Here is a 23,778-nt window from a genome sequence, read left to right as displayed (position 1 = left end):
GCTACACTCATTTATTATGGTCCTGGTATACGGGTCTCAAATTTAGTGGAGGTCTGGGAGTAAAAGCAGCCCTTGAATGTTGGTCGGATGGACTGTACTATAATGAACTGCAGTGTGCGGCAGTGGAACTTACAGGCCCACCATCACTACTCACTGGAAGAAGTGTGTTACGTGTTCAATAAAGATTCGTTAGAACCTGAAACTAAAAGCTGCAAAAGCACCTATCAAGCATTTATCCACATAAAAAATTTTCCATAGCTTTTCCTCAAGCTGTGCTTTTCATAAATTTTTTGCACCCATCCCAGAGCATCATGATCACCTTTTAAGACCAAAGCGCCTTGATTATGCTAGTAAGTAAAACTATGTAATAGGGCGGATGTGCTGAAATTTGGCAGTTTTAGTGTAGATTTACTAGTATTAATTAAAAGGGGCCAGAGATTGCTGTTCGAGATATCATGAGTGTGTCTTAACATGATGCAAAACTATTATATCAATTTCGTAACAAGCTATTCAGCGCTACATAAATGACACGGAAATAGAAAGAAACACACTGCTGACATCCTACATTTATACACAATGAGTGACCGAGAGCGCATGCGTGTAGAAAATTTTTTGCTAGATTAAGGAGAGCAGACCACATTCTATCGTCTATTTAGGTGAACTATATTAATTTGCTTTATGGGTATTTATGCATAAAACAATATTTTGGAGCTCTTTCTCGATGCAAGCATTGCTGAAAGTGTTTGTGCAACATTTTATATGGGTGAAAGGCACTGATTTGCTTGCTTAACCAGCATTCCCCAACTGGTTGTATGACTGAAAAAGTTATTAGTAAGGCACAGGTTTCTGACTAGAGTCAAACCATATTAACTCGGACCTCAAGGAATTGTAGAAAAAAAAAAGAGCCCTTATTATGCGATATCAGTGCATGTTAAAGATCCCCAGGTAGTCGAAATTACTACAAAGCCCTCCACTACAGCACTTCTTTCTCTTTCTATTTTCACTCCCACTTTCCTCCCTTCCCCTATGGTGAGTTCAGGTGTCAACAGAAAAAGTGCAACAGATACTGTGCCTTTCCTTTTCTGATAGCCAATTATTATTATATTATTAATTTAAAATGAATATAAGATAGACCTAGCCAATCAAAATTTTGAAATTTATTTGAATTAACCAAGAGTGCAAATTGTCCATGCTTGAAGTACAGAACTAGGCCAAATCTGAAAACAAAGTGAAATTTAGCAGAACTGTAGCAACATTTATAGTCAGTAACATTAAACAGTGCACAAGTTACAAACAACGATATGGATGATAAACACACTTGCATATGGCAACAGAATAAGTGCAACAGATACAAGTAAACAAAATGCATGCCTGCATCAGACTAAGAGATAAATTAAGAACCAAAGCAATGCAATACATTACAGCATTTTTGAAGCTTATATTGAAGGATGACACAGTCCTCATCTGATGCTCCTACGCACAATGTCCTACTGCAGCAGTTATTATTTCTGGCAGGCTGACAACACTTTAAATTATGTAGTCCTACCAGTCACTTGAAGCATTTCTTTATGCCAAGCTGCATTCAATAGGCAAGTATGAGGGAACACAATCACATAACAAAATATGCAAATAAGTCTTGCACAAATCAGAAGGAGCATGAAGTACAGCCAGCATGTTCTCATTGCCAGCAAATATGCCCAGTTTTCTGAAAACTATTAATAACCAAGTTAGATGTAGGAAATACATACCAAGAAAGACGGACCAACATGAAGTGCCAAGCTTGTCAACTTTTTGGCTTTACGATCTTAATATATAGTGTCTGGTCTTCACTCTAGCATTTGGTATATAGTTAAAACAAAGCCCGCTATGCGCTCACCTGTACTCCGTTGACAGCCGCTTGAAAGCCGGAGCCGCACAGCCGGTTTACATTGAGACATGGCGTCTTTTGTGGCAGACCGCAGTGCAGGGCAACGTGCCGGGAGCAGTAGGGGCTGTCCTTTGCTGCAACCTGGTCAAAAGAGAAAAATCCCAACTAGTGCCAACCTAACACACCAAAGAATATAAAAGAAGGCCGCATGAACAAAAAGACACACTAAAGTCTTGCTGTGTGCCTAGAAGGTCTTACATAACTCATTGTTCTTAACTATTTGTGTCCTTTCTACTAGCAACATAAATTGACTAGGCCACATCAAATTTTTGATTGCACAAGGCGCAGAAATTTATCATTGAAAAGCAGCGTCACTACATGGACACTGACTGAGTCGTGTCATCCAGCTTGTCTCCTCTGCTAGTTTCCATGTATCACTGTAGCTTTGCAACAATGAATGCGCACTGACTGAACTTTTTCTAACAACCAGTAACAGTGTGTCTCCAGCTGAGTGACTTGACTTCTAGCCTATCTAAACCTCAACAGTGAGCAGAAATGGTTGACAGTAAGTAGCCTTGCATCGCACAACACTAAACAACTAAAAAAGAGAAAAATCCTACTTTTTAATTTCAGGTCACAGCTTCGATATGCTGCAACACATCCTGGAATTTCATAGCTCCAGTGTCACTACTCTGTGCACTACAAGTATGATCCTTTACTATCCAGAACCTTCTGAAGGATGACACAGAAGGTCATTGAGTGCCACTGCAGAATTGTTTCACTGATTTGATTTCTTGACACTTGCAGAATTGTGCCTTCAGGGATCTTGTCAATGAAAGAGTCTCAGCCTAGTTGAGAGTCAGTCGCAATGTCATTGTGAATGCTGCTGCAACTAAGTTAGTTAGTTGTGCATGAGACAAGTGTACCAGTCCAGATATTCATTAATTATTCTCATACTTAGCAAACAGGAAGTGTAAGTCTCCTCCCTTGCTTAATTACAACTTGAGCGAGTACTATACAAAAATTACCACTTACCTGGTTAACGATGCCACCAACACAGACATCAACGTTCTCTGGCTTCACTCCCGCACTCTCTAGTGCTGCTTTGCCAGCGACCACAGCCAGCTGTGTTGGTGTGTGGTCTTTCAACTTCCCTCCCATGGTACCAAAGGGCGTGCGCTTGGCCCCCACGATGTACACCCCTGGAACATACACGAGACAAAAGCCAAGTGCCACTTGTGATGGTTTGTTTGCACGCAGTAGTAGTGCGGAAACCCACAGGGCTTATTAGCATTCGTTTAAACTATTGTGGGTAATAATACGCAATGTCCCCCCCCCCCCCCCCTCTCCCTTTTTAAACACTGTGAACTTGTGCAGTGCTCTCATGCACTGTGCCATGGCACCTCATGCTCGCCCTCCCAGGACCACCTAGACTGGTCAGACTATATAGCGCTGTCCCACCATGTGGTGCTGAAAACTGTCATAATCTGTGCAGCACCTTTGTATTCCTGTGCCAGCACTCCCTCTTGCTTTGCCATGCCTCAGCTCCCAGCCCAGCCCTTCTTGCTGAAAGTTATGATGCAGTTGGTGCAATGCTTCTTTCCCACTATATCTGTCCTACGCTGAAGTGCTGGTACAATCATGGCCGTGGCTGCCGCATTTTGACGCAGGTGAAATGCACAGTTCATCCGTGCGCTGTACGATGACAGTGCACATCAAAAACCCCAGGTCGTTGAAATTATTTTGGAGCTCTCCACTACAGTACCTATCCTGTCTTTTTCTTTCACTCATATGACCCTTTTCTCACAGCACTGTTGAGGTAAGCATGAAAAGAGTTTTAGTGCACACTATTTGTGCCAAAGTATTCATATGCTCACCGCCATTGTTGAAGAATTCTGTCAGAGCTTGTTTGTGCCATCACCTTCATTGGCTAAGGTGTTTCGTGAGGCCACAACCACGTGGATTTGCGGGGGTAACTCAAACTCAGTTCGGTATAGTGGCTCCGATGCACGAGTCTCTATGACGGGTCATTCAAGCTTGCCAGTAAACAGAAAGAGTAATGGAGCCTATGACTGATCGATGAGTGACTACGACCTCTTTAGTAGTGCTTTCGCAAAAAATAAAAGTTTAACCCAGGTATTCTAGTGCAGTAGCCAAGCATATTAGCTGCTCAGCCTCCACAAGAGGAACTTTCATTAATTATAACCAGGCTTAAGTACGGTAAAGCATATGACATGATGCGGTGGCAGTGGCCCCTAGGGTGATGCCACAAGCCCGTGACCTCAGTGATTAAGCACGCCGTTGCACCGCGGTTATCTCGGAGGCCACAGTTAAACCTCTGCATTTCATGTTGAAGCTCCCAGATGACACCACATGTACAGATGAAACTGTAGGTTTCCTGGCTTTTGCAATTTAATCAGTTTAACAAAGGTAATCCCTGCAATTTGTTTTTAAACCAATTATAATTTATTTAAGCCTTGTTGCATCACACCTGCTGTACCTTCCAAGACAGCGTCATTTACACATTCTTTGAATTACATGTCTCACCCAAGTTAATTACACCTGGTTTTCCAACAGGATAACATGAGCTTCAGATTTTCTTCCAATCCATGGTGCCTTTCTGTTTAAATGTTACCTCTACCATGTTTCATTAAGACTGAATCTGGCAACACTAGCTAAAGTTACACTAATAGATGCATGATAAAAAAAGAAATGCAGCAAACGAGTCACCTTGTCAGTCACCATCAATCATGCAATGACAATCCACGGGAAACAAAAATTATTTAGTTTTTGGTGTTCTGCTAAAGTGGGAACATTAACCCAGCAGGAACAAGAAGATGCAACAAGATTGGCATAAAGCTTCGAAAATTGCACCCTTACAATATTTAGGCCAAACATTACTAAGCTATAAAAGCAAAAAATCAAACCACTTAGGAAGATACTATGTTTTCTTCTGTACAAAAGGGAGGAGTCGGTTCACATGTCCACTTCTGCTGCAATCATCTTGTTTAGACCATGAACTTTGGGCAGCATGAACTAGTGGGCTGAAGCTTTTCTTGTGGTCGTTTACGGTAAAACTATTACTGCCTTATTTCCAAGCTTTGTGGCATTATGGATGGACAGATACAGTCATGGGCAAAAGTGGTATACAACATGCAGCCAGTGGAGAAAGCTCGGGAAAACTGCATTGTAGCATCATCTAGCAATAGCTATCTAGGATCGTAATAACTTTGGCATTGCCCCATTTTATCAGCATGCATGTGCCACTGTCTCTATCCCTGTCACAAGATGGCACTTCGATGCAGTTTTCCCGAGCTCTGCCATTGGCTCCATGTTGTATACCCCTTTTATTCACAATTGTACATGAACATCTCTCACAATGCGCGTTGCTCATGTGATGCAGCTAAGTCTGATACAAGCCTACTCTACAGTTCGACCCCACTCCCCAGACCGCAACTGGTTAACATTAATGGCACTTGTACCGAGAAAAAACTGGCATCGCCATTTTAAAGCAAAAGCATTATTCGTCTTATCAAGAGAAAAGCCAACAGCGACGTTCATGCACGCAAGATGGTCATAAAAATCCCATCAATGGCAAAAAAAAAAAAGTGATGTCACCAAGTGACCGTATGACACAAAGTAATCAGAGCTTCCATGATGCATCATGGGATGCATACAGGTTCCTCCACAACTGAGGTCACAGCCGCTCTAGATAAACATCTACAAGTTGTTCATTTACATACAAGGTGTCCAAGTTAATTTTAGCCAAGGGTTAAAAAATAAAACATTTAAGATAGGCCAGGAAAAACAGCTGCCAGCCATCTGGTACACCTCAGACAATTTTTTATTTTGCAATTAACTAATTATTGCCTTTAGACAATAAATGTGATTTGCAAAGCCTCCATTCTATTTATTTGCGACAACGAAAGCCTCATGTGTATTTTTTGTTCAAGTTGGAAAGAGAGCCCGTGAAATACAAAAATATAATGTGACTAACGCATTCGCGCGCCACGACTGTGGTGCTCCCAATCGTGGTTTAAGTGAATGAAATTAGCTGCGGCCGTGACTCAACAGCCCAGTACTACCGGTAGGCTGATATGTTGGCGATGGTTGCAGCCAGTGCGAGGATCCCCCTGCAACTTGCACTGTCACGTGCACAGACTGCCTGAAACGGATGAAGAAACCATCGCAGGCTTCTTGGCCTACTGCTGCAGGCCACGGCTGCAGCTGATTTCGTTCACTCAAACCACGGTTGACAGTACCACAATCGTGACGCACGAATGCGCCAGTCGCGTGATATTTTTTTATTTCTCGGACTTTCTTTAGAGCTTGGAAAAAAGGTACACGAGATTTTATTTATCGGAAATAAATGGAATAGGGGTTTCAGAAGGTGCTCTCCAGCTCTGCAAATCACATTTATTTCTAAAGGCAGTGGCTACTAAATTAGTAAACTGATCTTAATTACTAATCAGTTAATTGCAACATGAAAATTACCTGTGGTGCTCCAAATGGATGGCAGGTGCTCTCCAGCTCTGCAAATCACATTTATTTCTAAAGGCAGTGGTTAGTAAATTAGCAAAATGATCTTAATTACTAAATAGTTAATTGTAACATGAAAATTGCCTGTGGTGCACAAAATGGATGACAGCTGTATACAGGTGGTTTCTCTGGCCTACCTCAAATGAACACTAGGCTAAAGTTAGCTTGGACACTCTGCATACTGGCTGGCCTCAACATGGCACCAGTTTTGCCCACATTCGCATCAAAATTGTGATGCAACCACTCGTCATGTCGTACGATTTCTCATTGCATGTAGCTAAACTTTTACAGTCACTCTTTATTTCATATTTCTTTTTAGCTTCCTGTATTTGCCATTTTGGCAAGAGTCAGATTTATTTCTTTTTACCTCTTTCCTTCTATCCAGCAATACTTATGTGGAGTCATTCTCTATTGGACTACTACACATTACACAAGCACTAGTCTAGCTGGAGGCTAGCTTCTGACAGGGATTCAAACCAAGAGCACGTGTACCGCCAATTGAACGCCTCCAAACCAAGGCTTTGGCAAACATGGTTCTCATGTGCTTTGCGAAGCACGGCAGTCTACAAGGAATACACGAAAATAGACACTGAGTACGATAACAGCAGAGACAACATTTTTGTATGTTGAAAACCTCACTTTAAAACATTTTAACTGCGGGACTGTTATGCTTTCACACTTATGCGCAGAAGCAGTTTCAAGCGTGTCTGCCAAATTTTTTTCACCTACTTCGTTGTCACTGAAATTTGTACTGGCAGAACAATGAACCCTTCATTAAATAAGTCCTTTCTCAAACAGACCCTCCACTCAGTTTAAATGAAATAAAGGAAGTATGGCTGTCAACCTCCACCACTACTAGAAAAATGGATCCTTACTTTCTCATACCACTGCCAGCAAACACAATCTACAATTCAGACAGTGGAAAGCTATAAAAGAGATGTTAGTTGCCCATCTTAATACCTTGTTTTACGTTTGTCGAATGACGTAAAAACTAGCACTCTAATAGATATATGTATATAACAAGGGAGCTTTCAAAATTTTTCTTTCAGCAATGGCCACTAGTTTTCCTCCTGTATACATATCTTGAGCCCCACTAGGTTTAAAAGAAAGCAAGTGCCTCCCGGTAGCTTTCACACCACAAGGTTGCACAAGCTGCACTGACTAAATTACCGCATTGTACCATGACTGTGCTTCCTGCATGCACTTGACCGCAGCATTAATAAATTTGTGGCCAATACCTTCTCACAGCTACAGATTTTGTGCTACACACCTCAAACAGTTGCGAAAAACTGTTTCGGGTCACTTCGACGTCAACTGCTTCTCCTTCAGCGGTCACTCAAGGAATGTTTTCAGACGCAACAAAGGAATACGATTATGCAATGACGGTGAAATGAGGAAAACTGCTGGAGGGCACAGGCGGAGGGCACGTCCTATCTTATCGCTTTGCATCCGGGTTCATTCGCCAGAAGCCGCGCATGGATCCTGATACAGGATGGTTTAGAGCGCTGGAGAAGTGTGTTGGGAACAAAACAAGTGAAACCTTACTGCAATTGCTTTATTGCAGTTACTGAGCTCGTTATTTTATCGTTCGATCGTGCAGCTATGCGGCACCCGTGAGCGCAAATATTGTCCGTGGAAATCAATGCCTGCGTGCTTTAGTTCACATCTCGAATCTTTAGCTTCGCCCACCACATCTCGAGCGCTCAACAAGCCAGTCCATCAGTACTTTGAAATTTGCTGCAACAGCTATGTTGCACAGCGAAGGACAGCAGAGAGGAACAGTAAGTTGACATGTTTACCTCTCAGTAGCGATGTCATCTCGTGAACGCTTCGTGAAACAATAAAGACTGTTTACTTCAGTCGGGCGCAGCTGTAGAGCATTAGACAAGGAGCGTTTCAGCAACTACACCTCTCCCATCCCAAATAGAACCGTACAACCGGCAGCGGCAGCACCCAGGAACACAGCCAGTTGGATCCAGCGGCGTGCGGGTCATAAGGTGGCCGTCGCGAGAACTAGCGGCGCTGCAGTCAACTCTTGCGCGCGTCGTCTGCTACAAGCGGTGCGAAAGCATGGAGCGGCCAGCACGCGTAGCTTTTGCGTCCTGCCGTTGCACTGTACATGGCTGCAGTATAATTATAACTACATCACGACAGCTTTGGCTTCGAAGCGGCGCATTACCTTGGAGAACGCGTTTGTGTTATGCGTTCACTTGCTAATGCTGTGACTCACAATTAAGCACTCTTTCTTGCATTACTCCCTGGTCTGTGTTTTGTAGAGTGCTCTTTCAGGACATAAATCCTGTCATGCAAATAAATTAGTCATATTTTCAGTGCATAGAAGCACTCTAACCTTAGAAGGTAACGCATTGGGTCTCACGTTTACTTCTGCGCTGCGCAGATTGCCTCTGAATTACACGCAGAAATTTGCAAGCCTGGGCAGCCTTTTCACGCAGTGCATGAAGTCTGGCTACTCGCGTCAAACGATATAGTGATCACAGATTACGAATAAACGGCCTCCGTCGTCGCCTAATTAGAAGCGCTTTTCTTAATGTCTATGGCGTGGAACATATAGCTCCAGATCGGCACTCTCGCACCACCGTATAAATGATTCCAATTTGTCTTCTAAAATACCATCATATGTGATAAAAGAGGAATCAGTGAGAATGGGCGTGTGCACTGCGAAAGGATGCATGGATGGATGGATGGATATCGAGCGGCGGCGCCACAGGCCGCCTAGCCGTGAATAGTAATATATAGTGTGGACCTATTCTTGCCTTCCTTTCAGCCACCGATCATCTAACCTTCGTTTGGTTATTTCTACCCTTTTAAAGTCTATTTTCCCTTCATTATCCTTAAACCCCAATGCTTTGGCTAAATCTGGCCCATTGCCTTGAACTATAGGGCGGAGCCCTTTACAAAAAATTATTAAGTGTTCATGCGTTTCCTCATTCTCCCCACACACCCTGCACAGCGTATCTATCTCTTGGTACTTGACTCGGTACGTCTTAGTCCGCAATACTCCTGTCCTAGCCTCGAACAACAATGGGCTGCCCCTAGAATTATCGTAAATATTTTCTTTGGCTATTTGCTGCTTGAAAGTTTGGTACATTTCTAATGCTGATTTAGTCTCCATCCCTGTTTTCCACAGATCCCTCTTTGTTTCCTTAACCTTTTTCTTAATTGATAATTCCTGGCTGGTCCCCCTACTGCTGTCCAAATATTTGCTTGCCAATTTTCTTGTTCGCCTTCTCCATCTTGTGTCAACAATCCTCATGTAGAGGTAGCTGAAGGCTTTCCTAGCCCACTGCTTTTCTCCCATTTTTCTCAATCGTTGCTCAAACGCTGTCTTGCTGCCAGCTTCCCTGCTCTCAAAAGAAGACCATCCCGGGTCACCCTGCACACCCTGGTTTGGGATATTCCCATGAGCTCCCAAAGCAAGCCTACCCACCCCGCGCTGCTTAATTTCCAACCGTGCTCGGACCTCTGATCTCATACACAGGACTGCATTGGCAAAAGTCAGACTAGGAACCATCACCCCTTTCCAAATCCCTCGCACCACTTCATACCTATTGTAATTCCACAGCGCCCTGTTTTTCATGACGGCTGCGTTTCTACTTCCCTTAGCTACCGCATATTTTTCATGCTCCGTTAGGTATTCAGCTCCAGTATTTATCCACACCCCAAGATACTTGTACTTATCCACTACTTCCAGCATGTCCTCCTGTATCCTATGTTCGCCGGCCTCATTATCATTAAATATCATGACTGCCGATTTTTCCTTGCTAAACTGCAGACCTAACTTATCTCCCTCTGTACCGCAGATATCCATCAACTCCTGCAAATCTACCCTGTTGTCAGCCATCAGTACTATATCATCTGCATACATTAGTCCTGGTAATGACTGTGGGATAAATTCTCCTTGCTTGAATGAAGAAAGGTTGAAGCCGAGTCCACTCCCCTCTAGTTTAGCCTCTAATCCTTGCAGGTACAGCCTGAACAACAAAGGTGACAGGGGACATCCTTGTCTAAGCCCCTTCTTTACCTCTACAGGCTTCGACACCTTTTTTTCCCATTTTATTAGCACCTGGTTATCCTTATAAATATCTTTTAAAAGATTGGTTACGCCGCTTTCCACACCTAACACATCCAGAATACTCCATAAGTCTTCTTGAAGTCATAGGCTCCTTTGATATCCAGAAAAGCTAGCCATAGGGGTCTGTGTTCCTTTTCTGCTACCTCGATACACTGTGTCAATGAGAACAGATTGTCCTCTAACCTCCTTCGTTTCCGGAAGCCATTCTGCAGCTCTCCCAGCACCCCCTTGCTCTCTACCCATGCCTGCAGTCTGTCCTTTATAATCTGCATCAGCACCCTGTAGACCACTGATGTTACTGTTATGGGACGGTAGTTGCCTATGTCAGCTTTTTCCCCCTTTTCCTTATATATCATGCTCATTCTACTTAGTCTCCATTCATCAGGAACTTTGCCATCCATTAACATTTAGCTCACCACCTCTCTTAACGTTTCCCTAGACTTTGGGCCCAACATATTTAATAACCCAATAGGAATACCATCTGGGCCTGCTGATGTGCTACTTGGTACTCTCTTCTTAGCCCTTTCCCACTCTCTTTGTCCAATTGGAACAATTGCACTAACCGGTCTATCGTCCTCTACTAAGGCATGTACGACATTTCTTTCTTCTTTAAACTTTTCTGACATTGTTAGTCGTATATGCTCTATTGCCTTTTCCCCTTCTAGCCGAATACCTTGATCTGTAACAATAGACCTCTGCTCTAGGCTAGTCTTATTACTAAGGGAATTCAGATGTTGCCAGAATTTCTTAGCTGCATTTTTATCCCTTTTGTTTACTTCTGACAGTCACTGGGACCCTTGTCTTCTAATTTTCTCATTAATTAAGTAGGATGTCTCCCTTCTACATTTTATGTATTTATTCCATTTTCTCTCAACGTCTGCTTCTGGGTCTCCCCTATGCTTAGAATATCTGTGTTCCCTGGAGGCTTCCTGACGTTTCTCTATGGCCTTCTTCAGCTCCCCATCCCACCAACTCTTTGGTTTTCGTCTTGTCCTTTTTTTCCTGACTCGCACCTAAGCCAACTCTAGCACAAACAGTCCCATTAACTTTGCGTATGTCCACTCTGCTTTATTATCCTTAGAGATTACTGCTTCAATTTGGGTGCTTGCTGTTTCTATTTGCTGCTCCGAGTAAAAGATCCCATCTGGCTGGTCATCATGTTTCATTCCTGAATTAGTTTTTATTCCAAAACTCATCTTGATACGTTTATGATCACTGCCCAGACTCCTGGCACCATGTTCATCTATGTTCATGACCCTTAGCCTATCGTACATCCTGTGTGACATTATCGCATAATCTATTGTCGAATGCAGACTCCCTACCTCCCACGTTATGACCCCGTCACACTTCTCAGTACTGTTACAGACAACTAAGTCGTGTCTTTCACACATATCCAGCAGCATGGTACCTGTCGAGTCCGTGTATCCATCTATATCTTCTATACGAGCATTCATGTCCCCTACTATAATTATTTCGCGTTCTTTTCCTAGCTCATTAATGTCACCTGCTATACATTCTACCATTTTTTTGTTTTCCTCTTTGGCAGTTGCTCCTGTCCACAGGTATACAAAGCCAAGGAGTGTTTGCTCCCCTGCCACTTTTCCTTTTAGCCATAAATGTTCCTTACATTCCTGTTTGACTCTCTGCCAATTTGTACTTTTATGGATGAATGCCCCAATTCCCCCTCCCTTTCTGCTGCCCTCTGTTCTGTTTGCAGTATTCCCATGCATAATCAGAGTTACAGGGTGGTTGCTCCATATCCCGAAGATGCGTCTCTACAAATCCATAGACCATTAACTTCTCCTGCCTAAGCTGATCTTCTATCTCATCCCATTTTAGCCTATTCCTGCCTCCTTGCATGTTAATATACCCTATGTCTGAATTAATCTGGCTCTTGCGCTTATGCCTGTTGCTTCTCCTATGGCTTCTATGTTTCCCTAGTCTATGTTCGTCCTCTTGGTCGCCTTTGTTTACACTGGTGGCTTCAGGGCCCTGGGCCCTCCTAAAAAAGCTGTTGCCTGGCGGCCTATCCTGCCTCCTACCCTCCTACCGGTGGCCCGGCTGTAGTGGATGCCTTCTCGTGCAAACGGGTGGAGGCCGACCTCGTACACATCCCTGTTAACCTCTATTGTGGTGTACCCAAGTCGTCGGTGCTTAGGCTCCTAATGACCCGGTTGGCCTCGACTACTCTCCCCTCTGTTCTGCTGGACTGCCCTTCTACTTCCGGGATTGTGCATACAGTCACATGTACTTTCTCAGAGGCCTCCTTTATGTTATTTATACCTACTTCTAACTGCCTCCCGAGATTCCGGCTCGTCCCCTTCAAGACATCATTGAGTCCAGCATGGATGATGACCAGGGTTTCTACATCCTTGTTGTTCCCTACCACCTCCTGGGCTTTGGTCATCGCTTCAACCATACCTTTCCCCGATTGGGCCTCCACCTTCAAACGCCTGTCACCCTTCACTGTTGCTAGAACAGCCTCCTCAAACATTGCTACATTTCAGTCCCCCACCACCAGAACTCTCCTACGATCCAGCCTTTTATCTCCAGCTTGCGCCAACTGCCGCCCGGTTCGCTCTCGTTGGTTCTCTTGTCGTAGCGGCGTTTCGTACCTTTCTCGCGCGATTCCGGGCTTGTCGCTAGCCCTCCCGCGAACTGTTTTGCTACTTCGCTGTAGCATCGTGTAGCCGCCTATTGTGACTCCACCGCCACCGGGTGATTTTCTCTGCCCGCCTCCTTTCCATCTCCTTCATCCTCCACCCCTGACTTTGCTCCGACCCGGTGTCTTTAGCTGCCCGCGCCATAAGCGCCTTCACCTGACCTTCCAGCTCGGCTCGCTTTTTTTGTTCTTCCCTGAGCTGAGACCCTATCTCCTCTAGCTGGTCTGTCTTTGCCCTTTCCATCCTAATCAGCTCTACTGCGCCTGTGCCTCCAGCGCCATCCTTTTCTCCCTCTAAACCTTCAGGTCCCTCCCGAGCTCCTGAATATTTACGGCAAATTCACCCTCCAGCCTCAGAATGGTCTCCTTAAACCTAACGCACAACTTGCACGAGAAACTAGTCTCCCCCGCGTCATCTAAGCTTTCAAAACCAGTTTCATCCATGTAGCACCAGCGCCTGCACTCGTCACAAGGAAATGACTGAACAAGCGCCTGAGTTTATTAAAAAAACTTATATTGCGAGAAAAGTCGCGCCCTTGATAGAGTCCCCTTCTCCTTTACACACACACACACACACACACACACACACACACACACACACACACACACACACACACACACACACACACACACACACACACACACACACACACACACACACACACACACACACACACACACACACACACACACACACACACACACACACACACACACACACACACACACACACACACACACACACACAGAGAGAGAGAGAAAAGCAAGACGACATAATTTTATTGCTTGCAGGAGAAAGTCATTTCAAACTAATACTGGACTGCAGTTTTAAAACACGTACGATATTCAAGGTATCTATAGCTCCGGAAAGGGCATTAGAAATGAATTGCATGAACCTAAGTTATGTTTATTAGCGCAGCAAGAAAAAATGAGAACAAAAAATGCAATACTGTCAACGACACTAATGTCGAATGCTAATGAAATGCAGCAAACCTGGCGGCGAAGACAACCATCGGCCGCGGGGAGGGTATTTTTGCATATCGTGAACGCGCAATCACGTGACACAAAAGTGACGTTGGGCTACTACGTCACACGGCTTACGTCACAGATCGGTATTGGACCAACACCGATCTGTGAAGCACGATGCGGTGGCGCTTCTATCGCCAGCGTGGGCCGACTGGGGGTGAAAATTAGGCTTCTACTCCACCTTGTAGGTTTCCCCTAAATATTGGACCAAGAAGATATTTATTTGTAAAAAAATACTTGCGTTCATGAAAGTTGTAGCTAAATCCAGCAGTGTAAGAATTAAATGTAGCGCATTACAGCCACAAGAATGCTGGCGAAACGAATGTGCACTAAGTGCCCGAGATAAACATAAACGAAACACAATTATAATTCCACTTGAACAAGATACAGATCACACTACGGTGGTTAGAATGAACAAAACAAGGATGGTAACTATAACAATTCAGTAACAACTTTGTAATGATTACAATTCTTGGTATGAGTTGGCGAATAGTCTACAATTAGCCGGGCTGTCTATGGGCGCACTCTGAATACAACAGAATGCCTCCATGAATGTGTCGCTGTTCCTGACAGCTTCGTTGCAGTTAGCTCGCGCCAGTGCTTCACTAGGTGCCTTCTTGGGGCACAAAGCCGCTAATACATGGCCACAACGAAGGCCTTGGCAGAAGTGTAGTTACTCGATCAGCCGCTGCGGATTCATGAAACCGGCTCTTGTCTTCCAGGCCTTCGCTATATCCACCGCCACTGAACGGTGGAGTACGTCGTGGCTGTGCCGAAAGTTCGAGCTTTGGAGAAAGCAGTTCAGCCCGCGGTCCAGATCTGCCGTCAGCGCAGGGTTTCTCTCATTTCGGATTCTATTGATGATGAGGTGCGTTGCAGCAGCGTCCCCAGTAGGACGCCAAAGGAGCCGTACTTGGCGGCATCGATGCTGTCCACGTCGAAGAGAATGACCTTTGGGAACCGGTCTAGAAGAGTATAATTACCAGCCTCGCGCAGCCAAGTCATGCACTAGGAATTGATTTCTTCCAGCCGGTCCTCGGGAACGCTGAGCATGGCATAAGCGATCGCGATCTATTTGTCGAAGAAGGAGTCCGTGATAAGAATACTATGGTGCAGGATGCCGCTGAAGTCTGCGTCGGTCACAGGCGGCTGTCTGAGCAGAACAGACCATTGTTTGCTCTCGCGTGTCAACGTTTCAGAGATGCTGCTCGTGAGGAAGAGAACAGCGTCTTGGACGTGCTGCCCGACGTGGTCTCTTTCGAAAGTCTCGTAAGCAGCCCAGCCCATCACAGACTCAACAAGCTCAGTGCAATCTGCGCGATAGGGACGTGGTAAGCCGAAACCAGCGGCGGTATAGTCATGGCATATATTGGAGAAATCCTCTCCTAAGACCCTCCACATGGCTTGCAAAGTGATCCAACCCATGTATAACTGTAGCTTCTTTTCTCCGACGTCTTTAATCGCTTTAATAAAACGTTTGAAATAATCGAGATCGCGTACTCTCACCGTTGCTGCTACTTGAAGACTCAGATCTGCTAACAGCTCTTGCAAGCGTTTCACATATATTGTGTCGACGTGGATCCCGATGGCGTGCACAGTGTTGAAGCTGGAAACCGCGTGGTTCTCTTGACCGTAATATGAGAGAATCAATGCGATGTCGCGTTCAACTACGAAGAAGTCATCAAACGTCAAGCTCGAGCGTGACTCGGGGCTGTACAGGCGTACAAATGAGTCGTAGTACCTCCTGTATTCGTATCCGCGCTGCAAATGCTCCCGTCTTCGAATTCATTCTGAAAGTGCCTTGCCTGGCGCGATGCTGAGTGAGGCCCTCCTTCCACTTCACTCGAACGGAGTGCTTTTGTAATTCTTATGAGAGGCGCCAGCCGGAATGTCTTGAATACTTTGGCGGCCATTTCGAAAATGTCGGGAACTTCCGGAACACGGTAGGCCATGTCGCACCTAAAAGAGCAAGCGTGACCCGGAAACTTTGCACTTCGTTCACATGGCCTTCCACGGTGTTCAAGCAGGTCTTCAGGAAGCGAGCACTTTGATGGCCGTTGTTTTCGGATGAAGGTGTGTCAGCGGATAGTATTCTTCCACAAGAGCGTCGAGGAACCCGCTGAGATATTTGTCGTACACGGAAATACTCTCCGCGAGACTGCCCCAGCCACCGCAGACGTGATCGTAAAAGTTGGCCCCGCCGGGGTGGTGCAGTGGTAAGACGCCCGACTACTGTGCCGGAGTTCCCGGGCTCGAACCCGACCACGGCGGCTGCGTTTCGATGGAGGCGAAACGAAGTGGCGTCCGTGTGCTGTGCGATGTCAAGGTGGTCGAAATTACTCCGAAGCTCTCCACTATGGCTCCTCTTTCTCTCTTTCCACTTTCACTCCCACCTTCCTACCTTCCCTTACGGCGCGGTTCAGGCGTCCACAGAGCTAGTGTGACCTTGTGAACCAATTATTATTAAAAGTTGTTGCAGGGGTCGACGATTGAGATGGCACTGTTTACGAAAAGATTGTTCAGGGTGATGCAGGTTCCCTGAGTGCAGACTTCGGATTTGGCCTGCCGTGACTTCAACACAATCGTGACGGTGATGGCAAGCAGTGTGAAGATGCACGTTGAGGCGAGCACGACAGCCATGAACAAAAATCGGCGGCTGTAAAACTTGGTCTTTGTTCATGATTTGCTACGTGGCTGTGCTCTCCGTTCACCCGGTCTGTAGAACGAAGTTGATGTCACTGCGGCAGTACCGTAAGAGCGTCCGTACAATGGGGCCCTATAATCAGTGGTGGAGCGCGAGATGCCGCTGATGCTCCACCCGACCAATCTGATGCGTAAGTAATGCGTGGTGCCGCATGGTCGGAAGTTGATGGTGCAGCTATCGGCGCAGCGGATCGAGTGTTGACAGCTGAGGACGCGTGGCCCGAGGCGGGGTCATCCGCTTGTAGGCCCTGGTCTGGACTAATATTTTGGGCGGCTGGCGTGTGCGAGGAAGCAGGATCACTCCTTGCGGCATCTACGTACGAAGGCGACTCGCTGGCGCTCGGGAGCATAGATGGGGAGTGTGGCGAGGCGGCCTTGCCAGGCAATCTGGATCTCTTTCTGGAAATGGCGGGAAGTGAACGAACGAGGGATAGAAGTCACATTTATTGCCAATAAGAAATGTCTAGGAAATAACTGGCGTCTCGTGAAGAAATTGAAACATATTTATGAGGAACAAAAAAAGGACTAGCAAATGTCTTCGTGGACAACCTAATAGCTCCGTAATGAATATGATAAAGGAGGGGTTCAAAGAGGGAATAGAGACAAGAGCAGAATTGGGAAGCTCCAGATTATTTCCGATCACATTCAACTCTTTGACGTGCGCCATTGTCGTGCACTAAACGGTAGAGGAAATCGATGCGGTATATCACGGAGCCCTGCACTATACAGAACCTCTTTCACTTTTTTTCTTCCTGCCTTTCCATAGCTGTCAGTGAATTCGAAACAATGATTATTATCAAGAGGAAGTGTTAGCGGAGAGTACCCAGGATGGTGGTAAAGCTTTAATTTCCAACTAATACAGGACAGGCGTCAACCTATCCGCCTACATGGTGACCTGGAGGCCTTGGACCTGGGTGGCGTGTTCGGCCAGTCGGGTTACTCCTAGCTGCGTGTCAGTGTGTGAGCTCAACAGTATATAGGGTCTCCCAAAATTATTTTGTTTTGTCTCTTGATTTATATTTTCGATTTGTGGACCCGTCCATATCATTTGTACCAGATCCGCCTTATCCTGACGTAGTTTGCATTCATTTGAGAACTGCTCCGGGTACCACTGGCTAAGGGTAGCTGGAATCGGAAAAGTCCTTATTAAGTGCCCCCAGATGCTTTCTTGGCTCCTATTTAGTGCCCTATCTGCCGGTGGGTATTGTATACCCGTTTAGCTGATAGTGCTCAGTAATCGCTTTATAGCTGACCAGCCTGTTCCTGCTCAGATAGAACTGAGGGCCAAAACCTACCTTGAAGGTGAGACCCCGGGCAAGTTTATGAGCTCCCTCATTTCTCTGAAGCTAGGAGTGGGCTGATAACCATATTAGCAGGTCAGATTATTCTATCTTGACATGTTTTCATATTGCCTGTGGAGAGACCCTTCCCTTGAGAAAATTGCATATTGCTGTTTTCGAATCTATTATAATTGTAGTAGCCATTGTCCCCGCTATCGCAAGGACAATGGCCGCCTCTTCAGCCTGTCAGCTAAGCTCGTCCTGACCGAGCCGTTGATTCCTAGGTTTTGTTCATCTGTCACTACTGCAACCACAGCCGACTTAGAAGCATAGTTGACGCGATGAAGGCGCGAGAGAAGCAAGACGCCCATGTGCTGTGCGTTGTCAAAAAATCCAGGTGGCTAAAATTTCCCGAGCCCTCCACTACGTTTAATCCCACAAATAAACCAAACCAAACCAAATCAAATACAGAGAGGAACTCTTTCTTGGTGGTAATCAGATTTGATGATAAGAAAGGCTGAGGAAGAGACTGCTTTTTTGAGAATAGAGTTTCTCTAAACGAAAAACTTCAGAATATATTAAATATGAGATGAAAGAGCAAAAAAATATTTTTAGCCGCATACGTGCTTTATTGATGCACGCACTATGGTAAAAAGATGTCTCCTTGAAGGTGGCTATGGTATCGCGATAGACAAGTTTGGCCTTCGCGGCTCAACTGAAGTCATGCGCTGTTTAGTCGTGTGTGACGCAAGCAACTTGAATATTCGCATATGTCCAATGTGCCTCAGAATACTGGGGAAGCCATAGTGCTAGGCTCTATGTAGTTTTGATGGCTTGGAGTTGTTTAACATGAACTGAGATCATACAGTATTGGTCATTTTAGGTTACGCCTCCATCAAAATGCGACAGTCGCAGCTCTGATCGAACCCAGGTCTGCCAACTGAGTAGTTGAGCGCTCAATACAAAGAGACATCAGTGTGAGGCGAAACCTTTTATTTATAATAAACAGATTTGCTGCTTACTGCGAGGGCCTTGACTTTTTTCTGTGAAGAAAAAGAAATAAAAATGTCAGGCAGAAAATGAAATCTGATTGCGAAAAAATAATAAACATAAATTCTGGGTGCTCAGCCGCCTACAGTGACGACCCACTGCCTAATGGGCCGAAGATAGCATCGAAAGGAAGCAGAATAAATCAAGCTTCCACACATGTTCTATTAAAACTGAGGTTAGCGAATCGGAGGTATTAAAAGTGGTAAAAACTATCCGAGAAAAAGAAATGCTTTCTCTCCCGTAATCAACAGCTATTGATGTATAAACATGAAATGGTCACGGGCTCAGTGGCAGCCATGTCACATTCGTGGGCGGCCGCATAATTATGGCATTGTCTTCAGGGGCTAGTATTCTTCGGCTTTGGCATATGACTCGCAAAACGATCGGTTTCCCCAACGTGCTTCCTAATCCTCCCTTCATGATTCTTCATTGGTATCACTCGTGGGGAATGCGCAAGCATGCTAAATTTTGAAGGTGGCGCCACCTAAACGAGGAAATCGCTACTGAATTGGCCCCACTCAAATTATGTTGGGCACCAATTTTAGTCAACTTCGGACGAGGTAAAATTTTGGGAGTTTAGAAAATTTGTTGTAAATTAGTTTACAGGAAATGAACTCTTTCTGTGGACTTCTGAACCGCGCTTGTAAGGGAAGAAATGAAGGCGAAAGTGAACGTGGAAAGACAGAAAGAGGTGCCGTAGTGGAGAGTGTGGGCCCGCGCATAATTAACACGCGTGATTACGCGCGGTGGTAGGGAGGACCGCGAGGAGAGGGCACACTGGCCACCCTCCCAACCTCCTAGGCTCCCGCGGCGACACCGCGCGGGTTTCCTTCTCTCCTCCAGGCCTACCCGGGAAACATCCTCTCCCCGACCCGAGGTGAGAAGTGCGTCTGTCGCAACTCTCTCGGAGTCTTTCGGTGGTTGAGTGTGCACGCGCACGGTTCAGCATTTTCCGTCGGGGAGACCGCCGCCTTCACCCTCTGCTCCCGGTTCAGCACGCACTTACCGCCGTGGGCCGTGACAACGAAGCCGCGCAGGTGAGCAGACTACCTCTCACTCCTTGCGCGTGCGTCCCTCTTAGGTCGTTTGATTTCACCTTGGTACGCGGCGTTCGCTCGCTACGCGGCGGTTGTTCTTGAGTGCATTTTCCTTGCCGTTACTCGAGCATAATAAACTGTTCGAGTACGTAACTCGGTGTCTGTCCCCTCTGGCCCGAACCCGCCGCAGTGGCGACTTCTCGCACCGCGGGTTGGGGGTCTCAGCTCTGTCTGCTAGGGCTGGCACGTTGGGGCTGGAAGGCGACTGTAGCGTCTAGCCCCACGGTGGCGCATTCGTTCGAGAATTAACCCCCATATTCTTGGCACCCAACGTGGGGTGCCAAGTCGTCTTCGGAGGAAGGCGGTGGCAGGCCGTTCTTTTCGCTTTTCGTGGTGCTTGAATTTTATATGAACTGCCGGGCCTCTTGGCATCAATGTTACTAGGCGGGGACCGGTAAGACCTGAACGACACCCTGAGTGGCTTTTGGTCAGTGCCTTTGAATCAATTTCCCCCCTTCTGTTATCCGATGGCTTGCGGGGTGGGCCTATACCGGCTGCTTGAGGCCATGACTGACCAGGCTGCTCCAGGCAGGCCACCGCCTCCGTGCGACGCGTCCTCCTGTCAGGCGGCTTCTAACATCGTCACGGACCTGACCTCCTACAACCCCGACGTTGCATCTCCTGGTAAGTTTCCGGAGTCCGACCCTGCCTCCCCATCTGCCAGTCTCCATTTGGAACGCGACATTTCTAAGTTGCCGGGAACCCTGGACCTTCCGCCGCGGTCAACTGTGGACTCGGAGTCGCCGAAGTACAATAACTTGGAACGGACGCGGACGCCATGAGGGTCCATGAGCAGATCGTTGCGGCTATTCTGGACAGGGATAGCAAGATTGGTCCCTCAACCAGGGCAGTCCTCTTGCCTCTTGTCTGTGCCCTGTACCGCCACACTGCGCACTTCTTCGCGTGTGCTGTCGCCGAAATGAACCATTCCCAAACACTTCGGACCTCTTTGGCTGCGCGAGATCATGAACTGAGTGTCCTCCGAACGCGGCTTGCTGGGGTGACTACCAAGGACACCACGGCTGCGGTGCACCTTTCCGGCGGGAGACAACAGCCCCAGGTCTCTAGGACATATGCTGCTGCAATGAGTGGCTCTTCAATAACTGCTCTACAGGCAGACGCAGCCATTGCAGCCCCTACTGCGACCTCTGACTCGTGTGAGTATCCTGCTTCCGGAGATTCCTGCACTAATCCCCAGCCGCACCAGATGGTCTTAACTTCTGCTGCATCTTCGAACCACGTCGGCAACAAAGTGGTGGCTCTTCTCAAGGCAAACATTGATCCCGAAGTCGAGGGAATCGGGGCTGTTACTCTGCGGGCCTCCCGTCGCGCCCTGACGGTTACCTCCAGGGATCCTGATGACCTCTATCGCCTCAAGTCTGCCATCTCGCGGATCGAGGCCACGCGGACCTCCGTCAACGTCCGAATCTCCAAGCAGCGGAACCCGCACGTTCGACTGACTGGCGTTGACCCCGATATCAGGCCGGAGGAGCTTATCTCTGTACTCAACCATCGCAACCCGACTCTTCATCTGGACCCCTCTTCCTGCAAGGTCAGGCTATCTTTTCTACAACGCTCCGGACAGTTCGTTCACGTCATTGAAACAGACCAACCCCGCTTTTGCCCGTCTCTGCAAGGCACGTCGAGTAATCATAGGGAGGACTTCCGTCGAGGTGTGCGATGACCTGCATATATCTCTGTGCACATTTTGTGCACAGTATGGGCACGCTTTGAAAAAGTGTAAGCTGAGGAATGACCCTTCGAAGGCGCGTTGCACCCGTTGTGCGGGGCCGCATGCCTTGGCAGCTTGCCCGAGTTCCATCCGGGATCCCAACGTTAAGTGTGCCCCTTGTGCTGCCGCCGGTCGCCCATCAAATCATCATGCGGGACACGTGTCATGTTCTATTTTCAATGAACTCTCGGACAAGATCCGCGCGCGAACTAAGTATGGGCCGTGCACGGAACACACGCACAGCGAAAATGGCACACAATAAGAAGACGCGTCAGTCTGCAGCCTCGGGCATCACAGTTTGGCAATGGAACTGCCGTAGCTTCAGACGGAAAAGGGCATCCCTACAACTTTACATTCAGAACCACGCAACTACTCCGGATGTCATAGCCATTCAGGAAACAGGCTGCTCGCCCACTTTGACCGGATACAATACCACCTCCCTATCTGCACGCACTGCGATTCTCGTCAAAAACACTCCCACGGCCATAGACCATACACTCAGCAATCAAGTAATTGAGCATACGCTCACTGAAATACTGCCGCCTACACCAGATGCCCCCAGCCTTTTCATAACGAACGTTTACGACCCACCCCGAGCCAAAGGACACGGCTTCCTCACATTTCTATCCGACATCAAATGCATATCTGGTTCACATACACTGGCAGTAGGTGATTTCAACGGTGGACACACAGCCTGGGGATACCTTAAAAACACTCCCAAGGGCACACGTCTGTACAACGCATTTATGCAACACTCTCTCACCCTCATCACGGACCCCAACGCCCCTACCCGAATCGGCACTAGCACCGCCAGACACCACCCCAGACATTACACTGACCAACATTCCCCTCCCATTTTCTGCAACGTACTACCAGACACACTGGGCAGCGACTATTATATTATCTAAACTCAACTGCAATATGACGCAAAACAGTTCACATCCAAGAGCCAGCATCTCACTAATTGGAAAGAATTTCGTGAGCAATTAGCGGTAGTCACTTCCGAGGACAACAATCTCCCACTGGACGCCTGGGTAGATAAGCTCCAGTCTGCACTGAAATGCACCACTAAACACATCAAAATCACTCCGCAAGCACCTCAAATCGACCCTCATCTTCTGCATCTCTGGGAGGCAAGGCGAAGCCTCGTTAGGAGATGGAAAAGACAACGACACAACAGAAAACTCCGCCTCCGAATCGCACATATTACCACTGAGGCCATAGAGTATGCAGCCAATCTGGCAAACTCGAACTGGCGAAACCTCTGCAATAGCCTTCAGGGTACTTTAGGCACGCGAAAAACTTAGAATATTCTCCGAACCCTGCTCGACCCCACAGCCAGCAAACAACAGACAGCCATCAACACGCACCGCCTCATTCACACTACAGCACAACAAGGCACAGACATCCTTCAATACCTCACACAGCGATACATGTCGCCCCCGCTCCCACCTTCTTCCACGCCCCCGTCCCCTCCCCCACCTAACCCAAGGCTAGATGAGGACATAACTACCGCGGAGGTACGGTCCACCCTCGCCCACATCACTCGTAGCACCGCCCCCGGGCCCGACCAAATTACATACAAACTCCTTCGAAACCTTGAGGATACATCTCTTTCTCAACTCACAGCTTACTACAACCAACATTGGAGGGAGGGTACCTTACCAGCCTCTTGGAAACATGCTGCAATCAACTTCATTCCTAAGCCCGGAAAGCCCCTTTCCTTAGA

The 23,778-nt window shown here is 46.9% G+C and overlaps 1 protein-coding gene across 1 annotated transcript in view; it reads right to left on the bottom strand.

Annotated features, from left to right (window-relative positions):
- The window catches only part of yip2 (yippee interacting protein 2), a 26,131-nt gene extending 17,729 nt beyond the window's left edge, over nt 1-8,402 (bottom strand). Inside the window, exons 1-3 of the mRNA XM_084576108.1 lie at nt 8,206-8,402; nt 2,903-3,069; nt 1,877-2,008 (exon numbers count right to left, since the gene is read on the bottom strand). Of these exons, the coding sequence (XP_084432234.1) occupies nt 1,877-2,008; nt 2,903-3,069; nt 8,206-8,224 (318 nt within the window). The 5' untranslated portion in view covers nt 8,225-8,402. The remainder of the gene's footprint in view (nt 1-1,876; nt 2,009-2,902; nt 3,070-8,205) is intronic.
- Nucleotides 8,403-23,778: the final 15,376 nt, after the last annotated feature.

This window comes from Amblyomma maculatum, chromosome 8 (assembly GCF_055883805.1).
Source record: "Amblyomma maculatum isolate TAMU_Amacu chromosome 8, ASM5588380v1, whole genome shotgun sequence".
NCBI lineage: Eukaryota > Metazoa > Arthropoda > Arachnida > Ixodida > Ixodidae > Amblyomma > Amblyomma maculatum.
The sequence above is the reverse complement of the archived record's forward strand: the minus strand, read 5'-3'. Positions and strand labels throughout refer to the sequence as shown.